The following is a 23637-nucleotide window of genomic DNA, read 5'->3' as shown; positions in this document are numbered from 1 at the left end:
GTCTTTCAAATCCTTGCATAGATACTCTCCAACAACCCCTCCAACCTCAACGGCGACGAAGCAACATCAAGATCTCACGAGTATACAAACGATACAATACCAATATAATGGATACAAACGAAGAAGACAACACAAATTCTCCGCAATTGGGAGACAAAATGGACATGGATATCCAAGAGACAGCGACAGAACCCGAGCCATCTGCAACAACATCAACGCCTCGACGCCGTGGCCGTCCTCCCAAAAATAGATCAAATAACAGCACTCCGAATGCAAAATCAAACGTGGTGCCAGTCTTTGCAACACCTACCAAAGCAGTGGGTTTCAATGCTCTCACGCCAGGCAGAGCCGCAGATCGATCCGCGCGGAGGAAGAGCGCAAGAGCCCTGATAGATCGAGTCGTTGGCGATGGAGGGAGCGACGACGATGACCAGATCGGGGTCGATATCACGCGGCAGATTTACGAGTCGAGCGATGCTGAGGACGAAGATGACGGCGAGGATGAGCTTGAAGAGAGAACAGACGGCGGAGCAGCGGGATTGGCAGAAGGCGACCCTGCTACGCCTTCAAAAACACCAGCTCGGCGAAAAGCCAGGGCGAAGAGGGCGAGATCTCCAACGCCGCCAAGAGATTTGCCTCCCCATGAGCTGTATTTTCTGCACAACAAACCTGGCCGGCCCAAGACGTCAGATAATACGTTGGCGTCTCTCAATTTACTCTCTCACGAAGAATATTTCAGCATCTTGCACGACCACCAGGATCGCCATACCGAGAATATTGAATATCTCGAGTCCTTACACGCCGAATCTTTTCCACAGTGGGCGTTTGAGCTATCACAAGGCTTTAGCATTTGCCTCTTTGGCCTAGGATCCAAGAGGCCGCTGCTGCACAAGTTTGCCACATATATCCATTCCAACAACAAAACCAGCAGAACGGCCGGCAAGATCGTCATAGTCAACGGCTACGCCCACACCACAAACCTCCGCGAAATCCTCAGCATCGTCGCCTCCGCCATCGATCCCAACCAAAGGGTACCAACCGCCCAGCCCTCTATCATGATACAAAGCATCACCTCTCTCTTGTCCGCCTCCAAACTCACCCTCACCATCATTGTAAACTCCATCGACGCCACCCCCCTCCGCAAGCCGGGCTCTCAAGCCATTCTCGCCCAGCTTGCAGCCCATCCGCAGATCAACTTAATATGCTCCGCCGACACACCCGACTTCACGTTATTATGGGACATTGGCGTCCGCTCAGACTTCAACTTTGTCTTCCATGACTGCACCACTTTCTCTCCGTTCAAAGTCGAGCTCGACGTCGTAGATGATGTACATGAGCTTCTTGGCCGACAATCCCAGCGCGTCAATGGCCGCGAAGGTGTCGCGTTCGTGTTGAAGAGTCTTACAGAAAACGCAAAGAACCTATTCCGTCTCCTCGTTGGCGAAGTTCTCATTGCAATGGAAGACGAAGGCGATGAGGATGTTGGCCTAGAGTATAGAATGGTATACAACAAGGCTGTTGAGGAATTCATTTGCAGTTCCGAGATGGCTTTCCGGACACTGCTCAAAGAGTAAGCACCCAGTTCACCGTAAACCAAAGTTTCAGTAGATGATGCTAACCATGGACGTTGCTATTTAGATTCCACGACCATCAAATGTTAACAAGTCGCAAAGACAATCTTGGAACGGAGCTGTTAAGCCTGCCTTTTAGGAAAGAAGACCTCGAAGCCATTTTAGAAGATTTGACTGCATAGATGTTGAATTTGACTCTCTTTGATTTCTCTTCATTCAAGCGATTGGCATGAGCTGTGATCCGTCAATTCTATATATATATATACTACAAATTGAAGCACAAGGACGATGAATATACCAAAAGCGATGATAGTTTTAATTCATAATCACTTCTAACATTTAACCAGTGATATCTTTTCTTGGATCTTAGCGCACCTTTATTGTCATTATATACGTTTCAATATTTTAAAGCTCGCTTGTCTATCTCTTCATATCTAACTATTGGGTCATCTTATTGTCTGCATATTAATGTTATCCCATCACGTTCTGCCATGTAGGCCCGCATGAGTTTGATCTATAAGAACACAAAGACGATGACCAAACAAAAGTATCATGTCGTCGTAAGGCCTCCTATCGCCAAATCGAATGCCCATCGTAAATGAATCCAAAAACGCCGTATTATGCTTCTATAAAATTAAACCTCAAGCGCTTTTACGCATGTCCAGAGAATAACTGGCACAATGACGTTATCGTTGCCTCCTGTCAGGACCGCCTCTGTCAAACTAGCCATGGAGGAGCACACCAAGGCATGTCCCGCTCTGGTCGTCATGCTTATATCTTGACCGGTTATGGGCCATTTCCCTATGCGAAGCCAAATGCTCGCAGCTGTGAGGCCGAGGAAGACTACAACTGTGAATGCTAAGCTCCCTTCGAGGCTTTTGCCGCCGCCCCAGAGCCATTTGCGGTGACCATAACGGCGCCCAATAAGCGAGGCTGCCGCATCGCCTAAACCAACGCAAACAACTCCTGAAATCATACTGATCTCTCTGGTAGGTAGTTCCCAGCCAGCCAAGTAGTCTGATCCAGTCCGTGGCAAGGATCCAAGCGACAACCAGAGAGGAATGGCACACCCGATCAAAAGAAAGATGTGAGATATCACGACAGGTCCGCGGAAATCTCTGCCGTCGACATAAGGAGCCAAGAACGAGGCTATCGGCTTAGAGAGAGGGGGTAGCTGGCTTGCTCGCAATAGATCAAGGATTAAAAAGATGGCCAAGACGATTGATAGCGCCAAGGCAACAAACGTCGGATCTATAAAAGTCGTTGGCAGAAGCATGCCGACCATCATAAAGTGGAATACCTTCCGCCTGGTATCGACCTCGTATGTATTTTTCAGCTGAAATACGATTGCGAGTCCAGCAATAAGAATCGCAACCCAATAGCCACTGATGAAGAGCCGTGTGTTGGCTTCGCCAAAGTCGTTGTGGCGAACATGTTGCACCCAACCAAAGGCGCATTCTTTTTCGCCCCAAGCATCGGTCCTTGGTGGAAGACAGATCCAATATTCCAGATTAGCTCTGACGACACGATATCTGAACTCTGGCAGGTTGCCGAAAAAGTATCCGAGAGCCCAGCCAAGAGGTTCGTTGCCACCGAGGGCATATTTTCCCACATACGGACGGATAAACGCCACTATGATGACCGCCAAACACACGTATACATAGCCTGCGTACAACCACTTTCTCATTGCTGCCTGTGCGGGGGTGAACTTGAAATACGCACGAATAGAAACGGATGCCGTCCGTTTTCTCCTTCCAGACGGAGTGTGCGTTGCTGCTTTACGAGAAGCCTTATCTATATGAGGAATCGTATTTCTTCGAGAAACTCCGCCTATTTTCCATCCATTTTCGGCGGATGTATCAAGTGATGGCTTTTCTGTAGCACCAAGTGTTTGCACCCTAGTAGGGCCGCTGAACCGCAACTCATCTTCGTCCTCATCGGTTGAGAATAGCGCATCGTCGCTATGTTGATCCAGAGGTGAGCCCAGAATCTCGCTCTTGAATTTCTGCCAAGACAATACCCTAATCAAAGACTTCCAAAATGGACGCCTTGGCGGATAGGGCTCTCTTCGAAAACGCCACTTGGGAACTCTAGCCAACACAATTCCCCATCTAATCACGGCACCACAAAGTACAAGTAGACTTAAACCGCCACCCCACAACAAAGCTTTCAGTATCTGGATTTGAGGTGAAGACGCTAGAAGCAAGACGTTGATCAAAGCAATCGAAAGAAGTTGAAGCTCGGCTGTAAGGAGGCTAGTCGTCGTAAGATGATGTAATACGGCAGATGCCGTTCTATGCAAAGGATACAGCAGGACAAGATCTTCTTGCGTAAGAAAAGCGTAAGTCGGCGCAAACCGAGAGTCATCTGAAAAGGAGGACCGCCAAATTAGAGGGAGGCATGACAAAACCCAATGAAGAGAATCATATGCTGCGTATTGGTCGAGTTTGGGTACCACTTGCTGAGGAATCGAGCTTATGCTTAGTATGAGGTTCGGGAGGATGGCTGCCGGGCAGTTGACGGAAACCAATAGTGACACAAATATCGTAATCGAAGGAGGGTAGAGAAGAGGCGCGGGGTCGAAAACTGTGGGAATCTTCAATGGCAAGCTTGAAGGCGGTTTCTGAACCTTGAAACCCCATATTAAGACTCGAAAGGGATAAAGCAGTAGCAATGCTCCGTACAAAGCGCTAAATAGGTAAAAGTCTACAACTGGTAAGTGTCTATCCCAGAAAGGCAAAAGGGTGATGCTGCATACCTTTGCGCCAAGTATCTAATATAGGCGACAACAGTTTATTTACTTGTATCATCCTAGCCAGAGTGATGATAATGCCAGCTTCGAAGGCTCGTTGCACAAGAATCTTCCTCCGTCGGATAGCATCCGGCACTATGGTTTTATCTTCAGTCTTCTTGCCACCAAGTGATGCCTTGCGACCAGCTGCAGGCACTGGTTCCTGCAAGACGGCAGGCGATAGCACCGGCGTCGATGTGCCAGATATGACTTCATTTTTCCCTCTCAGCCCTTTGTGAGGTCGCAGCTTTGGAGGCGGCAAGCCTTTGAGAAAATGTTCGTCGTCAGCATCGGTACCACTATCGCTCGCTGGCGTCGACTCCTTGGAGAAGGTTGGTGGAACGGACAGCGATGGCTGGTTCGGGTCGCTTCCCAATCTCGAAGATGCTGTCCTTTGGCCGCGAGAGATTGGCTGCTCGGAAGGATGGGGAAGTTCAGAGCTCTGATGATGATACGGGTGAGGCGACCGGTTCAATACTCGAAGGTTATCTTGTTCCTCAGTCGAACGTGACTCTGGGCTGAGGTGGCTTGGCATGATGTGTGAGGCCACCTTTCCTAGGAACCATTGAAGATGGTTGGGACGGAATATATCTCGATGCTAGATGACGTATTCTGTGGCCGAAGCGTCAAGGCTCGAGAAAAGAATGTGACTGCTACTCAAGCACTTCAGCATGCAAAGAGGATTTCACATTGGGAAGAATCTAGACAGGGGATAACAGAAAAAATGACAAGCTCCCGTAGAATGAGCTTGCGCTTTCACATGAAAGCTACCCCCCGGTTTGCTGGGATGGGCCGAATTGTTGGTGTCCTTTTTGCTGGGTGCCATCACGTGAAATCCCAGTGATCGCCAAAGTCACCCCGCTGCAAATCATATGCGCATGGTACTTGCATCGATCAGCGCTCTAGAAATGCACCTCTATCTTGAATTGCAGTAATAATACCACGGCGACGAATGTTGAGGAATTGGAAGGGATCCATGTCTTAGTAAAACATTACAGTTACGGAGCATTCGTTTGCCTTTGTCATTGTGAGACTATATTTCACTTGGAGACAGCTCCGCCTTGTCTGGGAGCTCCCGTTAATTGTTTCAACGGCCATAGCTTAGCAACAGCCACTTTGCAACTAGCGACTTATCAAGTTGCTTGAATATTCCCGAAATGGGCAAAAAGATAGAATATGGGCAAAGGTTCTAGCCTCGTTTTTTCTAAAGCACGCTAATTAGAATATCAAATTGTTTGTACAGAGGCCATGTAAGATATTTCAATTCAAGCATCAAAACCTCTAGGGGGTCGAATCATAGATGCTGCTGACTACAAAGTCTTTCCATTTTCTTATGACCAGCCAGGTTTGTGTTCAAGCATATTTACCTTTCGATAAAGATTTTGATATCCACTCATTTCTAATTAACCCGAACAAGCACGCAATGCAGGCCGCTTTTTATAGCCTTGTCTGCGGATACATACGTATATATTCCCCTCCAAACTCATGGCCACATATGCGAAACAGCTCTACAGGTACGTTTTAGAAGGTCACTGATAACATCCAATCGCAACACTCCATCATCATATGTTCAAGGTTTGGTGTTAACCTTGTCCGCGGAATTGGAGCTTTCAAGCGCTTCAGCTGCGCAGTGCTTGCGGCAACTGGCTTCTGGACCTGAAATTCTGACTCGCTCATATTCAGAGTTTCGGCTCGGTCTGCACTTTTGATGCCATCCAAGCGGCATGTGGTTAGTGGATTACACTGCAGACGACGCCATGTGTAGGCGGCCTGGAGAAGATCTGCATACGCCTGCAAGAAGTTGATGGCAAGCTCAGTTTAGCTAAAGGGAGGTAGGCTCTAGGGCGCCACTTGTATATTCAGGAAACTGAAGCTAGCTGAAGTATATTTCTTGGAGTTTTGGCAATAGGGCAAATTGATGACCGACGAGTTTTTATTTTCTCACCATTATTAATTAGTAGCTGAGAGACCTGATTCAGAGACCTGATTCAAGCACTACAGCCAAATACCGGGACATGTGCCGATGAATTGAAACCCAAAGCAGCAAGGCACATTGCTTCAATTTGGACGCGATTCAGCTTCAGTGACACGTATTAGCCTTACAACCGCAACCTTACAGGCAGTTGAAGTTGAACAGAGTTGGCGCTACAGACCGAGGCCGGGACTAATTCTTGCAAGCAGAAATGCGGTTCGACTATTCTAGCTCGACTATTCTAGCTCGACTATTTTGACCTGACTCTTTTGGCCTTGCTAAGAAGCGCTACTCATGCCACCAACCACAAATTTGGCCAGCGACACTAGAAGTACAGCTCAATGCAACCGCAAAATCGATACTGCATGCATGCAGTCTGCAGCTTCTACGCATCTAGATACCCGACGACAGTCGAGGACCGATCCTTTTTCTTTTCTGCTTCTGTCCCGCATTTTCTCTATCTTTTCTTTTGCCCCGTTTCAAGCTCTACGCTAAAAATATACTGTTACCTGTGAGGCGTTTCCAGAAGCGTGGATACCCTTGCTTGCCTGAAATATTCTCCATGAGGCTGAGAGGCCTCGCCAATCTAGACGTTGATCTTATGCCTAAATGAGCCTTGGCTGAAATCCAAAAGTTTGCTCGCTCTTTGCATTAGCCAGAGACGACGAGTTCTAGACCTCGTCCGCGCTGGCTCTTGTCTCGCTGTCCAGTTGGGGTTGACCATGTCTCCGATTCCTCCATTCAGATCGAATACGAGCGGCAGCAGCAGCGGCTTCGCAAGCTCCGCTGAGCTTTTTTGATGATGTCAGTTATGGAGAGCGGCTACGGAATGGTGCTTGCTTAGCAGCTTTTGCTGGCAGTTTTTCTTTTCCCTTCATACCGCCTCGGGGCGCCGCGCGGAGAATAACATAGGGCGAGAACACATCCATGGGCAGCGAATTTCGCAATACATGCTCAAATTTGAACTTGTGCGCATCATATCACTGGACAGACACTGTCATGGTTACGAGATGCTGTTCTGTAGTCTTCTAGGCGCCGACAAAGGGGTTGCACCGCCCCGATTTTTCACGACAGGCCCTGTCATGATCCCAGCCGCGATACGGACGAGTCGAAGAATGGGTAAGCAGCGGGAATGCCGGCACCGAGAGCTGTTAGTAGACGGACTGTGGAGATCGAGATCACGCCACGCTTCCCAAAGTGAAATAACAGACGGGAGTAGTATTAGTACTGCTTATACGAAGTACGAGCAATAAGGAATGATTGTGCAAATACCAGATGCAGATGGCTGGCGGATGAGATGAGAGAGCTTCGACATACCATCGTGGTGTGTATTCGCAACTGTTTGGTGTCTGACCCTGGGACGAGGAGGGTGATATATGACCAAAATGATGGTCATAAGGAGAGGACGATGCTACTTCATTGCTTCGTAAATGCGGGTGTTCTCGTACAATCGCGGAGCAGGGACTCCGTTACGAGCACTGCTAAATGGGGATACGAAGACAAAGTCCCGACAGGAGGATGCGAGAATATTCGCGTAACCAGCAATACCGAGGTAGATGTCTGGATGTGTTCAATTGAGCGTAAAAGCAAGTCAACATGAAATCATCGGTCAACCGGTTCGGCACCGACCCGAGAGATATCAAGCAGCCAACCTGTTTATTCCTTGTAAGTCAGTCGGCAACACCCAATGCGGTGTTACAACGCAGACCGTGCGCTTCCTCCAACCGCCTAAACATCTGTGCTACGGAGCATTTGGGTGGCGACTCCTGCCGGCAAGTGGATTCTGTAGGCGGTAACACTGCCTAGTAGAGTAGTAGTATTGCGAGCATGTATAACCATGGTGTTAGAAACATTGCAGGCCATACAAGTCTGATTTCATCCCAGGGAAGAGGAGAGCGAACGGCTTGGTTCGTGAAACAGCCCTGTGCTGAAGCAACGTCAGATCCAGATGGCCATGTGTGCCTAATAATAGCACACAAGAAGAACTCAAGCACGGCTTGTGTATATACTGTGCTAATTTTGTCTGCTTTCTTTCTATCTTACATAATTCTCCTCTGCTATCACCGAGTCTCTCCCTTGGTCTTAGGGATTACATACATATGTAGGTTGAGTCGTGCTAGTTAGACATACTATTGAAGTTCATAAGCTTAGACGAAACTACACAACCAAAACCACAGGCTCAAAAGGTTAAATCAAGGAACCAGGGCACGGCGTGGCGTAACGCCTGTTTCTGTGATGGTATGCCGCTTTGCCAATGGATCGGGGCTGGTTTTCAATTTATCTCATGTTTATTTTTACCTATTTCTCCTTGATCTCCCTGCATCGACTCCCGAGGTGCTACCTGGGTACCGCAGCGCTACGCCCAACCCTGCCAGGCGCTCTGTAAGCTCCCTCTGGCGCTAAGGCATCCAGCAATCCATAGCTCCGGTATAGCTGCCACAGAGCCTCGACAGGCGCATCTGCGCAACTGAAACCGCAACCCTTGCAGCCGCCCTAGTGGACAGCTGGAGCCCCCTAGAGCTTCAACGATGCAAGCCGCCGCCAGTGGCTGTCTGAGCTCCAGCCAGTCACAGACGCCAGATGGCTTGCGTCTCGAAATGCTGCCCATCAGTCTCCGCCATCCCAGCCTCCAAAGCCCGCAAGCGCGCTGCTCCGGCCGCTAATAATGACGCACGGATAAGCCATTGCTCGCGGCATGCCTGACTGACCTGGTCCTTGTCGCAGTCTCGATGAGCTGTCAATGATGCCGCGTTTCCCATGGCAGCTGAAGTGCAAAGTGGGCTGGGCCGAAAGCCCGGACCAGCAAGAGACGCCAAGCAGGCCGGGGCTGGGGGGAAGAGGATCTCGTATCCGTGGATAGCAGCAGACACGGCAGAGAGGCCGCGAGGCAGTGAGGCAGAGAAGAGACCAGAAAGAGGAGCAGAGGGCCTTGTGCCAAGGTCGCACGAGATACTGACGACACCAGCTCTCTTATCTTCACAAAGGCCGGCGGAGTTGACTTATGCAAGCCCACGGCCTCTCCACCAGCCCCCAAACTTATACTTTTCTTCGTCGATAAACCTTTCTCTCCTCCTCCTTCACCTGCATCCGACACTTTGCTGTTCTCTCTATTCTCGTTGGCCGGAAGACTATTCCCCGTGGCTTCCTGACAGCAAACCTATCTGGCGGAGACTAAGAGCTTGACCTGCATCTCTCTTTGCCCGGCAGCCCCAGACTTTGCCCCAGAAGGACGGCAATTCTTCAATCAGAACAAACGAGGACCCGCAATCACTCAGACGTTCTCTTTTACTAGACCTTCCGGGTCCAGCATAGTTGAACCCAAAAAACCCAAAACCTCTCCGCTTGTCCTGCCGGAGGTGGCGTGTGTCTCGTTTTCGTCGAGTCTCGTAAACTTCAAGACACCCCTGCCCTGCCTGTTGACTGCAGTACACGAGGCTTGCATATCGACCACACTTTTTTTGACACCTGCCCCCTCTCGTTCTTCTAGATATAACTATATCTACATTATCCGCACTCATGGCTCCCACCGGTTACACCGACCGTGATGGTCATCTAGAGGCTGGACTACTGAAGAGCACCGAAGGAGAGAAGCAGACTGGATACCAGGACTATTCGCCACTTGCGTTGAAGAACAAGAGCAAGAGCAACAAGATGATTTACTTTAGGCGGGCGCTGCTCGTCATCGTGATGGGCTTCGTCCTTGGCTTGGGCGTTGCCACCGCACGGCCGAGCTTGATGAACTGCCAGAGAAACCACGACAATTCCAAGATGGCCATTGCCGATGTTCACGGCTCTAATGGGGAGCTGACAGAGGCACTACAGAAGGCTTCACCTGATCTCCTTCACCGGCTGCTTCATGCCTATCTCCCTGAGAGATACCAGCATGGAGTGTTTGCCACTGATAAGGATGCTATCAATGCCATTAGCAAGAGGGATCCTTCTGTCGCCTCAGCCATCGTTCAGATTGCCAAGAGACAAGATAATGGACCAAGCAACAACAATTCTACTACGGCTGCTGGCTCTACCACGGCTGCTGGTTCCACGAGTTTGCCTGCGTCAACAACGGACTCGCAATCCTCAACTAGCAGCGCTGCATCGTCCACTGCTTCTGAAACCAGCTCAAGTAAGTCATACTTTCTTATATCTCGACATCTCGGAGTCTTTGATCACCATAACTAACAGTTGAATCAAATAGGCGAATCATCTAGCTCTTCTGCTCAGTCTTCTACCGCAGATTCGACTTCCTCCTCTGCTCCTGCGTCCACCACCGCAGGATCAACCACTGGTTCGGAACAATCCACCACCGGCTCCTCCAGTGCCACAAGCACGACCCCTGCTTCGACCACTTCTGCTGCATCTTCTGGTACGTCTACTACGGAAGAAAAGACCACTACGGCTGCTTCCTCCTCTCCCACTACTGCTCCGGCGTCCACCACCTCTTCTGGTAGGTTGTCATCGGGCATAACTTCGTCTGTTGTTTCGTCTGAAGCAACAACTACCTTTAAATCTTCTTCCTCTCCCTCTTCTTCCTCTTCCTTTCCTACATCGACTTCAGCGAACTCGGCGACCGCGGCAGAAACCACTACTGGTATGTCAGATTTTCGCACTGTCACTTTGACATTGTCGAGATAGGCGTCTCAGCGTTGGTAGTAGTCTTGGATCATTTGCTGGATGTGAAATCAACCATCGACAGTCTGGATTGCAGTTGCTTCGAGATTTGTTATATGGACCTGAAATTTGTTCTTTTTTTTTTTTCCTCTCTCGAGCCATGGGTTCATTCAGGGGTAATCTAGACAAAATGGCTAATGCTCTCTTAATAGGTGATACTGTAACTCCAGGCCCATCTTCAACCGAGGCCAGCGAAACTCCGCAATCAACCATCACATCGGGCTCCAAGACGACCTCTGCTCCCGTTGCCCACACCTACACCAGGACTCTTCCCGATGGAGGCACCACTACCCTCACTTCCACCTCCTGGGTCGCTGTTATCCCTACCAGCCAGGCCGACGGCTCCAAGAGCCCTGACCTTCAGAACGCCGCCTCTCTCCCTCGTGGTGAGATGATGATGCCCGCTGCCATTGGCCTTTTGGTCGGAGCTGTTCTGCTGGTATAAGCTGAAAAAAGCACATGTCTTTACTAGCTTTCTCTCCCGTTTTCTTTCCCGTTTTCACTCTCTTATCAAACTGCATAAGCATATCTATGCTATTGGAATTGGCACCGGCGTATTATTCATTCCTTGTAACACGACATTCATGGCTACTTCCTAACCACTCCTTTTTTTTATTGCACAGCGCAACTCGGCGGGATACATAGATTGGGTAACAGCATATTTTGTTTTTCTGTTTTTGATTTCTGTTTTTTTTTTTCTTTTGGCAAACTCGGACTTGATAGACTGGGACGGAACCCTCTGCACAACTGCAAAGCATACATCATTTTGGCATCTATGGCACTTAAAAAGGGGATATAAATTGTATTTTCAGCATATATAGCAAACCAAGCACGCAAACGAAGCAGCCGCATATATTTATGGCACACATCAGATGGAAGCTCCCCTTGTTTTTAAAATGTGATGCTAAAATGGTTGTATTTTCTAATTGATAATTTCTGCAATATTTGGGCTGCCTTTTGCAATTTTCATAGGGTATATAAGTAATAGTTGTGTAATATCAGTATCCAAAAGACAAGAAACACCATAAACTCCATTCCATGCAGGTTACATCTTCGTGCCGCCGCCATACGTAAATTGCTTAGCCCGGTCCAATCTTTGGCATGTCGTGATGCTCGCTCAGTCTAGATAGATATGTATTCAGCTCCTCGACTCGCTCTTTATGTGTCTTTAGCAACTCGGGTCTGGATCCGGACGATTGCGCGCTCTGAAGAAGCTATTTGCGAAAAGAATATCAGCCGTTGGTCCTAATCAGATACTTCCATGAAAATGCATTTCCTTGCTTACCCTCTTCTTCCTTGCTTCCTCGTACCGTCGCTCTGAATCCGTCTTCAGCACCACTGGCTCGTCATCTTCCTCCCTCTCTTCCTCATCCTCTTTTCTTCGATCCTCATCTCGGGAGCTCTTTTGCTTGTCGCGTTTCTCTTTGGGAGCGTCTTCATCGTTCTTTTTGACGAGCGCTGTGCTTTCGTCGCCGCCGGACAGGTTCTTTTCCAGGTCTGATTTGGCGGCCTTCTTCTTCTTCTTGCTGATTTTTGCGCCTTTCAGCTTGAGCGCGCCGCCGCCGCCGATGGCTTTATAATCGTCGGAGCCCATTGCTAGTCCAACCGCCAAACGCTTTCTTTCCCTGTAAAAGACAGAAAGGAGCGCGAGTCGCAAACGCTTAGAATCGAAATCGTCAATTGTAAGAACGAAAAGGCAACCAGCCAAACGGCAGTGCATGTAGGTTCTCCCGCCTTAGTCAGCAAGGAGAGCCAGAGCATACCGAAGAGAAGCGACAATAGAGCGCTAGGCCGCAAAGCTTAAACGCATTGATGCAAATCTATGACTAGGGAGGGCCAATTAGAGCGGGCAGCAGGGGGATTTCCCCAATTGCTTCGATCTTCTAAGTGGCAGTGCGTGTGCCTTGCATTTCTTCTATTGATCTAAAGTGCCATCTTCTGGTCCACCGACTCTTCTCTTTTCTAGGGCCAGATTATTTTAATTCAGGGGGGGAAAGGAAAATCTTTTGAACAAATTCTTAGCATTTAATTCTTGTTCTCTCCTTTTTTTGAGACGCCGTTTACGAAGCCTTACGACTCTTCTTTTACTTTCTTGGCTTTCCTTGAACTGCTAATTTCGAAGGCGCGCGGGCCGGTTTTTGTTACGAAACGCACATCAGCATTCCCTCTACCGACGACTCGATTTTGAGTTTCTCGCACGAAAATAGTTAACGATATCCTCGTCATTCGTTTAGAATTCGGATCCTTAACGATATGGGCTATTTCTGCCGATTCGCCGGTCGAAAACATACCTAGAACAATACGGGGCTGCCATCTCTACTTGGAGAGGGGAAGGGACCCATAGCCGAGGAGGAATAAAAGAAGTACAAGACAGAGAGAGGAGGCAAAAAACCTGGTGGCAATGCCTTTCCAGTCGCAATCGCGAGACTCCCTGGAGCTCGCTTCGCTGGCCAGCTCCAGCGTCGCCCTCGATGGCGCCGCCTCAGAAGTGTCTTCGCGCCCCAGCATCTCGTCCTCACGGAGGCTGTCCATGGTGGAAGAAGAGGACCCCTTGAACGACAACAACCCGGCAGGCAGGCTTGGTCGCTCGTACTCGGTGTCGTCAGCGTTTGACTTTGCGGGCAACCTGTTCCCTCTGAGCTCCTCGACCGCCGGCGCTGGCGGGTACGCACCTATTGGCGCGCCGACATCTGCAGGGAGGGCCAACGGCGGATTGGGCGGAGGATCGCTGGAGAAGCTCAAGACGCTGACTTATTTGAACGGATTGTCCCTAATCATCGGGCTGATTATCGGGTCTGGTATATTCTCGTCGCCCAGCCAGGTGAGCTCGAAGCTCGGATCCCCTGGCGCGGCTCTCATTGTGTGGGTGGTAGCGGGCATTCTCGCATGGACAGGCGGCGCTTCATACGCCGAGCTGGGAGGTGCAATCCCCTTGAACGGCGGTTCTCAGGTCTATCTCGCCAAAACGTTTAACGAGCTCTCCGGGTTCCTCTTTTCGTGGGTGGCCCTTCTGGTGCTAAAGCCAGGGAGCGCCGCCATCATCGCCATCATCATGGGCGAATATTTCGTCAGAGCCATTATTGGCGCGGAGGCTGAGACGATCAATCCTTGGATCAATAAGGCCGTTGCGTTGGTGGGAATCATTATTGTGACGTTTCTCAACTGCGTATCCACGAGGGTGGGCACCCGGGTCAATGACGTTCTCATGTTCCTCAAATTTGTGGCCTTGATAGCTGTTACCGTGATTGGCATTGTGGTCGCCATCACGGGGTTTTCATACAAGGGAGAGGCGAGCACAGAGTGGAAAACGAACGATTGGTTTAAGGGGACGTCTTCGGATCCGTCAAACTGGGCAATTGCGCTGTATGCTGGACTCTGGGCTTATGACGGATGGGATAACGTAAGTTGCCCGCAAATACGCTCTCAGAGGATCGCTGAGAGAAGGACTTGAATGTCGATTCTAACATGATTTTTCTAGACAAACTACGTGGTGGGCGAATTTCGGAACCCTTCCAGGGATCTTCCTCGCGTTATTCACTCGGCTATGCCTTTGGTTATTCTCTCTTACGTCCTTGCCAACGTGTCCTACTTTCTCGTTCTTCCCTTGGCCTCTATCAATGCTTCCAACACTGTTGCCGTCATGTTTGGATCCAAAGTATTTGGACCCGCAGGCGCTCTCATCTTCGCTCTCATTGTCAGCGCAAGCTGCTTCGGCGCTCTTAATTCGTCTACCTTCACAGCCAGCCGCCTTATTTACGTTGCTGGCAAGGAAGGTTACATCCCCGATCTCTTTGGACGTTTGGGCTTCGGTACCAGCGGCGGCCAAAACGACCACGGCCTATCTACACAGCGCTCTCGCAGCTGGGTCTCCAAGAAGTTCCGCAGCTGCTTTGGCGACGAAGATGCAGGCCTCTTCTTCACGCCCGTTAACGCCCTCCTCCTCAACGCTGTCCTTACTTGTGGCTATTGCATGGTAGGCGAATTTGGTACCCTTGTCACGTTTTACGGTGTGGCTGGTTACACGTTTTACTTTGTCACCGTTCTCGGCCTTATCGTGCTGCGTGTGAAGGAACCGCATCTCGAGCGACCGTATAAGACGTGGATTGCCACGCCCATCATCTTTTGCTGCGTCAGTCTCTTTCTACTCAGTAGAGCTGTGTTTGCGAAGCCTCTGCAAACTCTCATAGTCGTGGGGTTCGTTATTGCAGGTATACCCGTATATTACTGGCGGATCAGAGGAAGAGATAAGTCAATCACTCGGAGAAGTGGTGATATTGACGATGCAGAGAAGCCTTGGTGGCGATTCTGGAAATGAATATACCAAAAAAGAAAAAACTAGATACTTCGTTTCTAATGATAGGATTTGCGTGCGGTGGTTTACACATAGTACTACTTATTAATGCTTCCTTTTTTATATCTACGTGAGGAATTAACTCTAATTGGCTTTTGGTGGCTTGGAAGGGAAAGGAAGTTTTTACTTATATATGATGCGGCGCCAGCAGGGGGCTATGATTTCTATGACTGAGATGGAATATAGAATGAAAGTAACGCATGGCGGCGGGGGAAAAAGACAAACGAACAGACGCATTTATTTATACATGTATAATGAATAAAGGCTTTTTAATTTTTTATATGTTTCTGTTATGACTATATTTTCAATGTGATATTTGTTTAGCATTACACATATACAACACTAGAGTGCGTGTATATCTAAACTTTGAATAGGTTGATAGATGGCATGCAGATTATATTGATGGTTTAATTTCAATGTACAAGTCACTTCAAAGAGTCATCAAAGTTGAAAAAATAAAAAAAGATATATTGCTAGTAGCTAGATATGCAAGAGTTATACATTGTAGTTATTCAGATTCATCATATCCATGAGCCGTATTTTATAGTTAATTTAGGATTATTTTTCTTGTGTGTCTGTGTGTGTTGTGTGTGTGTCGGTATTCATCAGGCTCTTTTCAATTTCTTTTTTTCACCAAATTTATTTCTCGTTGGTGTTGATCTTCTCACGCTGGCCGTAAGAGCGGGTAGCCCAGTCACCACCGTAGGTGATCAGGTCCTCAGGGCGGTAGTCGTGCTTGCCAGACAGGTAGCTCTCAAGGATGGCCTTGGTGCCGTCGGCGTAGCGCTTCTGGGCGTCCAGGGAGGTACCGGACATGTGGGGGGTCATGGCGTTACCGAAACCGAAGGGGTTGACGGCAGTGCGGAGAGGGTGGTCGGCGGGAGCAGGCTGGGGGAACCAGACATCACCACCGTAGCCGGCGAGGTGGCCAGACTTGAGGGCGGCGGCAACATCCTCCTTGACGACGATGGCGCCACGGGCGGTGTTGACGAGGTAAGAGCCGGGCTTCATCTTGGAGATGAGCTCCTTGTTGAAGAGACCCTTGGTCTTCTCGTGGAGAGGGCAGTTGATGGTGACAACGTCACACTGGGCGAGCATCTCCTCGAGGGAGTCGACACGGCGGCAGCCAATCTCGGCCTCCTTCTCGGCGGACAGGGGCTGGTAGTCGAAGTACAGCAGCTCCTTGCAGCCGAAGGGCTTGAGGCGGCGCAGGACACGCTCACCGATACGGCCGACGGCGACGGTACCGACAACCTTGCCCTCAAGATCGTACTCCTGCTTGGCGACGGCGGCGACGTCCCAGTTACCCTTGGCGACCTGCTCGTGGGCGGGGACGAAGTTGCGGAGGAGGACCAGGATGGTCATGACGACGTGCTCAGCGACGGAGACGACGTTGGAGCCGGTGACCTCGGCGACGGTGATACCGCCGTTGGTCTTGTTGGCAGCGGGCAGGTCGACGTGGTCGGAACCGATACCAGCAGTGATGGCAATCTTCAGGTTCTTGGCCTTGGCGAGACGCTCAGGGGTCAGGTAACCAGGGTGGAAGCTGGAGGATGCATTGTTAGCAATGATTTGCGTATATGAAAGTAAGGAATATCGCAACTTACGGGGTGGTGATGATGACTTCGGCGTCAACGAGCTCCTTCTCGAAGACAGAGTTGGGGCCCTCCTTGTCGGAGGTGGTGACCAGAGTGTGGCCCTGGTCCTCGAGCCACTTGCGGATGCCAAGCTCGTTCTCAGTTGTTCCGAGCAGAGCAGGGACCTGGAGTTCATTTTTGATTAGTAAACTGCTCTTTATTTGAATGTGCGTTTACTTGTATATCATATAATCTTCATGAGCTTTGGCGTTGAGATTGATCTGTCTTTGGAAAGTCCCATCTTTCGGGAGCCGGCTCCCCGCATTTCTGCCAAAGAAATCGGAGATGGTCTGAAAGCCGGCGGGCGTAAACGGCCCCGTCTTTTTTTCGCTAGTGATATTTTTGGGTTTCCCCCAGATCGAAAAAAGTGGCATCTGCGGACTCCACAAATATGGCCGAATTGAATGCGGCGGGGATCAAAAGACAGAAGCTCGCAGCTCAGCTCAGCTCAGCTCAGCTAGCCTCTTATAAGTTGCTGTCGTTGTTTAAGAAAACAATGACAACAGCACTTTGGAGAGCCGTGAAGAAGATGATAATATACAAGTAAACTTGTTTAATTGGGAGAGTTTAAATACTCACATCCTTGGCGTGCTGGCCACCATCGTACAGACAGAGGAGAACTTTGACCTTTTCGCGGGCGGTTGTCAGCGTGCGAATCGACGAAGGCAGAACACGAGGCTTGATGGCAGAGGACAGCTTGGCAGTGGTGAGGCCAGCTGCGGCTTGGGAGGAGAATTGACGAGAAGCAATAGAAGAAGTAGCTGAAGTAGCTGAAAGGGAAGCTCGCGAGGCGAGAGAAATAGAGCGGGAGATGGGGCGGAAAGATACCATTTTGGCGGTTTTTTCTAGTTTCTAAAGAAGAAAAGAAAAGATGTGATTGGAATGGAAGGTAAAGTGTATTAAACTTTGTCCTTCACAGACTCTTATATAGAAGAGCGAGCTGGGTTTGCGAAGATGGTTGGTGGAGAGGCCGGAAGCAAGGGTGGAGAGCGATGGGCTGATCCTGTCGTCTCTCGGGCGGCTGAATTGAGGCTTGGTCGGCTTTTTTGCCTGCAGGCTTATCTGGAGTAAAGGATGTTTTGGAGATGAGAGTGGCAGAAGTAGAGTAGCATCAACAAACTTCGGAACGAGAGGGCCGTTATTTATGCTCCGAGAGCCTACGCTTCTCTGCCCTTCTTCTGCTTCCTCTTGTCCCACCGGTAGCCGTGACACATACTACAGCCTGCCATACAGTATAAGCAAAAAAAAACATGAACGAGTCAAACAGAAAAAGCCCCTCATCTACGTAATTCAAATCGCTCGCGCTGGCCACAGTTCCCCTTCCCTCTACTCCTCACTGTCATGGATGGCTCATCATCCATCGACGAGTTGGGCGCAACCAATCGCCGGACCCACGACGGCTTCGCAGCTGGCTCGGCATCCCGCCATTGGAGAGAGGCTTGCGAGAGAGGGGCCCTGAAGCGACCCCGTCTCCAAAAAAGACAAGCCCGCATGAAAGGGGGGCTACTGCTACTACTAGTAAGCAATTGCAGACAAGAGGGTGGGGAGCATCAACACAATGTTCAAACGGGTTCCAGTTAATCTAGCCGAAGACGTAAGTGCTGGTGGCATCGCGAGGCCTTGGGGCCGTATATATCTCGGGATTCGGGGCCGCGTTGGAGATGTGGGGAATGCCAGGGAGCGGGGGAGACGGTGCTGATCGTTGTCTGCCCCTTGTACGAGGGACTTGGAGGATGTAACTCTACTTTAGCTACGTTTCTGCTGCTGTTTTGGTTGTGAATTGGCAGAAGAGGACAGAGTTGCGTCTTCAAGGCAGGTTGGTGGTATTGGACATGGTGTTGTATATAGGCATAATGGCAGCGTCGGGTATGTAGGCTCCCTGCATGCATGTTCCTACTCCAAAATAAGGTGCATACATGTAGTACATATGCCGTACTAGAATGGTACGACCGCATTGCATACATATACACGTACCGAATTGCTATGGTACGACGGCAGTGCTTGCCTAACCCCTCTTCGCAGCTAGCATTAAGATTAGTTGAAGGCTCTTGTTATTTGCTGCTACCAGACGCAATGGCACTCCGCTAATGCATCCACGGAAACGCAAATCCTCTCTGTGTGAGGCTGATTTCCACAAGCGAGCCAGCGCTTTGAGGCAATTTCCCAGCTGCAAGACAGTTTTAGCTAGTTTCACTGCCATCCATGTACATCTCTCTCTCACGCTGCTCCAGGGAGAGCAGCCAAGAGCAATTAGCAGATCTTACCATTGGCAGCTAATCTCAAGCTTTGACTAACAAAACTCCAATATACGGAGCCCAAAAGTTTAGACCGGCGGTACGTATACTGTACCTCTGTATAGCTCGAGACACCCATTGTCTGCTAGCTTTGGTGCGTGTATGCAAGAAAAGAGCACTGGATCATCTTTGATGTGGCCGCACCAATGTAATTGGCTCGACCTCCTCTTTTCTTGGGATATCATCCCCTCCATCAAGCAACCCTTTTGTTTTAAGTGTTTTGTTGTTGTTACTGCTGATGAGGGGTTCTCACGTCCCGTGTAAGAGCTTCCGGCCGCTCAAGAGACAAATTGGGAGGCAATATCCCCACTGCTCGGCGGACCCCACTCTTTTGGCTCCCCGCTGAAGACCTCCAAATTGCTGCCAGAGATGCTGTCAGCCTGATGCGATGGTCTATTGGAAATAGTAACTCGCCTGAATATGCAGCATTTAATGCATGGAGATGGCGAGGTAAGCGCGCTTGCTACCCCAAATTTCATTCGGGAGACTGCCAAGAAGTACCAGTATCCATGTAAACATGTACTTGTGCATGCAGCTCGGGAGTATCATGACTTGCCTACCCTAGTAAGTATGAGAGTTCAAGATGCACTCGACAACTTACAATCATTGTTGGATAAATTCTTAAATTGAATATCAATAATATTTTAACAAAATTAACAATAATATAATTATATTTTATAGTATTTAGGTCATTAATCGCAGTAGAATACCTGTATGCTTGCTATATTGCTTGTCAGGTTCTAATAACGGCTCTATATACTTGCTCATAGGCTATCGTATGACTCGCCCTTCTCCATGACAACATCTCCAAAAGTGAATACACCACCAATGATATCTGCAAGCAGCGTATACCCTGTTGTACCACCATGCCGGATTTGATCCGAATGGCATTCAGCTGAAGTGCAGACTACATCTCGTCTTCCTCGCCTCATTCCTCTTCCCCATATCTCCTGCAGGAACGAGCGGGTGGATATCGACGGGTCCTGTACTCCGTACTATCAGGTCGATTCAGTGATCGTACCACTAGATTGCTTCTGGAATGATTTGCCGCCGTCATACCCTCGCTGCCAAGTGAAGACTGGCTGGAAACTGGTCTGTCGTTGACAGAGACCCACAGCAAAGATACCCGCTAGCTTATATATCATCGCAGCATAGGCAATTTTGACACATATGGTGTAAATTCATCTTATTTGCCTTGGAATCATAGGCTAATACTTCATTGGAATGTGTTGAGATACATAATGCGAATACAAGGGCTCTGATGCAACAGCTAATTCGTCACAGGTGAGAAGGCTGGGCTTAGCCTACCCAGCTATTAAACATTGCATTAGAGCATTGCTGGACGCTTTCTATTGCTGATCATGTTCTAAACTATTCGTTTAGTTGTATTTAAGGTTGTTCAATGTGGTTGTTATATATTACTCGATTAGGATTGCAATGAGGCACAGCTTCTCTGTACATTAACTGCACCATACTTGGCGTCAAGTTATAAGACGATGTGTCTAAGCCTTTGATATAACATACACAGCTCTTTCCAATATATTATGTATAAAATGAAAGAGAATCTCATTGTTGTGTTATTCCTACACTTCAAATTATACTCTGAACTGCTCAGTCAGCTGTTACTTACCATATTGGCCTTGATCCTATAAAACAGCCCCCCATCATCCATCTTGTGTCTACTTTATAAAAATAAGACTTATATTGCCAAGAATAACCGAGTATCAGCTGTAACACGACTTTGCAGAAAATAGAGCCATCACTTCCAATTGACAAGTAGATACCTCCAAATTCATGTAGAGATACAAAGACATAAGCTGCATGTACCCATCTACACTTCGACGACTTTTTGTGATCTCTTCTGGGCCATTTCAGCCTGTGTCATAGTTCGTGCGGTGCTAAGCTTAATTGTTTCAGCAAGAGCTGTTCCTTTACTCCGTAACGAGCGATTCATTGCCACTGCCCGTCACGGAAGAAGATCTAGGCCTATTCCAAGTCTGTGCCACAGCATATGCTGATGAACACACCCACTTCCGTCTGTGCGGGCACCAACAACAACGCGAGCTCTGGTTCACTGTAGGCAACTTCTCCTCTAGTCATCACGTCACATCGTTGGCTCTCCATCCTAGTCCCATCGAAAGCTTAGGCATGCAGGTACTAAGCGTGGTGTGTTCCCCGCTTGCCGGGGGGGCCGTGATGCCCTCCCCGAATCTCCGAACCTCCTCACCCGCACCGGGCCTACCCAAAAGCCCCCGCAGGCTTTCATGGCTTTAACTACAAAAAGCCCATATAAGCGGCAATCTCGCGTGTGTCCAGGCGCCAATATCCACTAACGTACGTCCAGCGTCCCACTTCCCCGAATATCGCCCATCTGTTAGTTTTCGGCGTTGCGTATGCCGCCGAGCCGTGGTCTTGGAGATTATACTTGTACATGAGGGCGCGTCGTGACCAACAGAGATTCGGCAAATATGGATGGCAAGTTTGCCGCTCATATTGAAGCAGAAATGCCGCTTCGTGTTTTACAAGCTCAATGGCCATTATGTGAAGATTACAAACAGAAAATAAGTTGAACCATACGGAACATACACTGCGAAGCGAGAGTCCCCTCTGTTCCGCCTAGCGAGACATGTCCGAGCGCGTGAGAACCCTTTTGGGCTTGTCATACCGGCGGACGTCGGTCTTTCGGGTCAAGTTGCAGGTCTAGGCCGTTCCCAAAGTGTTCAAAAAATGACGCGTTACAGGCTGCAATGAGGAGCTATTACTGATTGGATCTCAAGAGACTGAAAGCTACACAGATCCCCCCACAGATCTCTGCATTCGCACCGTGTTGCACGGTGGCAGGTGATGCTACTCTGGAGTCGGGTCAACGACCAGATTCACAACCCTCGAAATCCGACCGGCGGTTTTTTCGTCTTCATTTTCCCCGTTGACATCGTCTGTGTCGATTAGGATTCGAGTCGAGCGGCGGTCGGAGCGACACCGACGTATAATATGAAGGAGCTTGCTTCCCGAGACACTTCCCGAGACATAGTATGTGCTATGTACAGCTCGGACATGAAATGGGCGAAACAGCAGCCATAAGTGAACGTCTGTACGATTTCTTGGACGAATGAACGCCCAGTGTCTTGATATGATGCACTGAGATTTGAGCAACACGGGTCAATGTTACTGCGCTCAATGATATTGCGGTGTCAGGCTTCCAGGCTTCCAGGCTTCATTCATCCACTATGGTGCAGTGAAGCGGTGACAGCCTCTTCTTCGACGACGTTGTGCTCATGCCCAATGCTCAAACGATCTTTGCTGCTTCAAAGTCCAATTTCGTTTCGGAGAAATGATACAGTTGAAGAGATGGCATTCATCTCAGTTGGATGCTTCGCCAAACTGCAGCATGACTCGGAGGGACATGAGATTAGGCTTGACATGACTGGCCCTCTGTATGTCGACGAGTGGGCGATGTTGCAGCGACGGATTCAGGAGATGCTTTCTCAGCATTCATCATACCGCCATTTTTCTCACCTCGCCACGATAGCCGGTGTTCTGCGAAATACGAGAATAGTCTCGAACAAAGTGCCTTTATTTGGAAGTGATGCGCACCGCGATTCTGTCAAGCGAAGGTGTGATGCCGTAATTGCGGCCGACGGACTATGCTTCATATCGGCGGTTCTTCTTACCCTATATCCAAGACGCCTTATTGCCCCTGAGGTCGTTTGGTAGATTATAATTTGGGCTGGGGAGAGGATATAGCTATGTGCATGCACCCGGCATGATGGTAGGTTGGTAAGCGATATCTCAGCGATATCCCGGGAATATCTCAGGTGGTAGTACTTCGTAGTTGCTGTGTAGCTCTAGTTGTTTGTGTAAGGTATGTGGAGCCTGTAGTCTCAGTATTTGCAATTTGACCGGCCAATGTGGATGTGTAAAACTACGGCGAATATGCATACGGAGAAACTGAAAGAGAAAACAACACTCTTACAACTTGCAGCCCCGGGGCTATAAGGATATAAAGCCTGGTCTCACGATTCCGTGGCAGATCATAACTGACAAGCGGGTCGACCTAGGTACTGGGTCCTGGTCCTCGGAACCGCACAGCTGCGGCTGTAATTGAGATGACTAGTATCAATATGAAGTTCTTAAATTGGTATTAGATCACCGCGATCAGCAGCGTGAATACCTGAAGAGTATAAAGGAGATTCAAAGTCTGTATTCGAGATGCACAAAAGCCTTACAGGGTGATCTGCCACTAGTGCAAATGTCAGTTCTGGAAGCTTAGCGGAAGCTAAATCCGCGTTTAATCTCTACTACCCTGTAGAAACTGCTATAACTTTCTTCAATTTAGCCCACATAAGCAAGCAT

General features: G+C 49.1%; 8 protein-coding genes across 8 annotated transcripts; 5 read left to right on the top strand and 3 right to left on the bottom strand.

The window, feature by feature from the left end:
• Window positions 1-158: 158 nt before the first annotated feature.
• On the top strand, window positions 159-1753 carry GGI43DRAFT_378708 (origin recognition complex subunit 2; the record flags this gene model as incomplete). The annotated part of the gene is made up of 2 exons (XM_083202733.1): window positions 159-1570; window positions 1639-1753. 2 exons carry the CDS (start codon window positions 159-161, stop codon window positions 1751-1753), a joined length of 1527 nt encoding a protein of 508 aa, XP_083066341.1.
• Window positions 1754-1911: 158 nt separating this feature from the next.
• On the bottom strand, window positions 1912-5125 carry GGI43DRAFT_391059 (dolichol kinase). Its single transcript, XM_083204391.1, has 2 exons — window positions 4330-5125; window positions 1912-4277 (listed from the first exon to the last, which is right to left on the bottom strand). Exons 1-2 carry the CDS (start codon window positions 4895-4897, stop codon window positions 2206-2208), a joined length of 2640 nt encoding a protein of 879 aa, XP_083066340.1. The 5' UTR covers window positions 4898-5125; the 3' UTR covers window positions 1912-2205.
• A 4559-nt stretch (window positions 5126-9684) lies between these two features.
• GGI43DRAFT_22156 (uncharacterized protein) lies at window positions 9685-11764 on the top strand. Its single transcript, XM_083200357.1, has 3 exons — window positions 9685-10457; window positions 10530-10922; window positions 11155-11764. Exons 1-3 carry the CDS (start codon window positions 9851-9853, stop codon window positions 11445-11447), a joined length of 1293 nt encoding a protein of 430 aa, XP_083066339.1. The 5' UTR covers window positions 9685-9850; the 3' UTR covers window positions 11448-11764.
• Window positions 11765-12081: 317 nt separating this feature from the next.
• GGI43DRAFT_378705 (uncharacterized protein) lies at window positions 12082-12596 on the bottom strand (the record flags this gene model as incomplete). The annotated part of the gene is made up of 2 exons (XM_083202732.1): window positions 12082-12216; window positions 12288-12596. 2 exons carry the CDS (start codon window positions 12594-12596, stop codon window positions 12082-12084), a joined length of 444 nt encoding a protein of 147 aa, XP_083066338.1.
• Window positions 12597-12807: 211 nt separating this feature from the next.
• GGI43DRAFT_391032 (amino acid permease-domain-containing protein) lies at window positions 12808-15633 on the top strand. The gene is made up of 2 exons (XM_083204390.1): window positions 12808-14402; window positions 14481-15633. The coding sequence occupies exons 1-2, from the start codon at window positions 13404-13406 to the stop codon at window positions 15315-15317; spliced, it is 1836 nt and encodes a 611-aa protein (XP_083066337.1). The 5' UTR covers window positions 12808-13403; the 3' UTR covers window positions 15318-15633.
• A 185-nt stretch (window positions 15634-15818) lies between these two features.
• Window positions 15819-18499, bottom strand: GGI43DRAFT_391029 (formate dehydrogenase (NAD+)). Its single transcript, XM_083204389.1, has 4 exons — window positions 17819-18499; window positions 17570-17617; window positions 16961-17115; window positions 15819-16899 (listed from the first exon to the last, which is right to left on the bottom strand). The coding sequence occupies exons 1-4, from the start codon at window positions 17819-17821 to the stop codon at window positions 15993-15995; spliced, it is 1113 nt and encodes a 370-aa protein (XP_083066335.1). The 5' UTR covers window positions 17822-18499; the 3' UTR covers window positions 15819-15992.
• Window positions 17945-18484, top strand: GGI43DRAFT_22067 (uncharacterized protein). Its single transcript, XM_083200347.1, has one exon. It carries the CDS (start codon window positions 18135-18137, stop codon window positions 18447-18449), a length of 315 nt encoding a protein of 104 aa, XP_083066336.1. The 5' UTR covers window positions 17945-18134; the 3' UTR covers window positions 18450-18484.
• Window positions 18500-21483: 2984 nt separating the features above from the next.
• Window positions 21484-23600, top strand: GGI43DRAFT_391026 (uncharacterized protein). The gene has a single exon (XM_083204388.1). The coding sequence runs from the start codon at window positions 22447-22449 to the stop codon at window positions 22996-22998; it is 552 nt and encodes a 183-aa protein (XP_083066334.1). The 5' UTR covers window positions 21484-22446; the 3' UTR covers window positions 22999-23600.
• Window positions 23601-23637: the final 37 nt, after the last annotated feature.

This window comes from Trichoderma evansii (genome assembly GCF_050947405.1).
Source record: "Trichoderma evansii strain SZMC 28006 chromosome Unknown GGI43scaffold_1, whole genome shotgun sequence".
Classification (NCBI taxonomy): Eukaryota; Fungi; Ascomycota; class Sordariomycetes; order Hypocreales; family Hypocreaceae; genus Trichoderma; species Trichoderma evansii.
This window is presented reverse-complemented; position numbering and strand designations above follow the sequence as displayed.

Excerpts from the sequence above, each read along its gene's own strand:
- GGI43DRAFT_391059 (XM_083204391.1), bottom strand. The coding sequence starts at position 4,897 with ATGCCAAGCCACCTCAGCCCAGAGTCACGTTCGACTGAGGAACAAGAT. Across the intron at positions 4,278-4,329 it reads ATTAGATACTTGGCGCAAAG|ACTTTTACCTATTTAGCGCT; the intron begins GTATGCAGCATC and ends TACCAGTTGTAG.
- GGI43DRAFT_22067 (XM_083200347.1), top strand. The coding sequence starts at position 18,135 with ATGCTCCGAGAGCCTACGCTTCTCTGCCCTTCTTCTGCTTCCTCTTGT.
- GGI43DRAFT_391026 (XM_083204388.1), top strand. The coding sequence starts at position 22,447 with ATGTTACTGCGCTCAATGATATTGCGGTGTCAGGCTTCCAGGCTTCCA.
- GGI43DRAFT_22156 (XM_083200357.1), top strand. The coding sequence starts at position 9,851 with ATGGCTCCCACCGGTTACACCGACCGTGATGGTCATCTAGAGGCTGGA. Across the intron at positions 10,458-10,529 it reads TGCTTCTGAAACCAGCTCAA|GCGAATCATCTAGCTCTTCT; the intron begins GTAAGTCATACT and ends TGAATCAAATAG. Across the intron at positions 10,923-11,154 it reads CGCGGCAGAAACCACTACTG|GTGATACTGTAACTCCAGGC; the intron begins GTATGTCAGATT and ends CTCTCTTAATAG.
- GGI43DRAFT_391029 (XM_083204389.1), bottom strand. Across the intron at positions 17,116-17,569 it reads GTGGCCAGCACGCCAAGGAT|GTCCCTGCTCTGCTCGGAAC; the intron begins GTGAGTATTTAA and ends AATGAACTCCAG. Across the intron at positions 16,900-16,960 it reads GAAGTCATCATCACCACCCC|CTTCCACCCTGGTTACCTGA; the intron begins GTAAGTTGCGAT and ends TGCATCCTCCAG.
- GGI43DRAFT_391032 (XM_083204390.1), top strand. The coding sequence starts at position 13,404 with ATGCCTTTCCAGTCGCAATCGCGAGACTCCCTGGAGCTCGCTTCGCTG. Across the intron at positions 14,403-14,480 it reads CTTATGACGGATGGGATAAC|ACAAACTACGTGGTGGGCGA; the intron begins GTAAGTTGCCCG and ends TGATTTTTCTAG.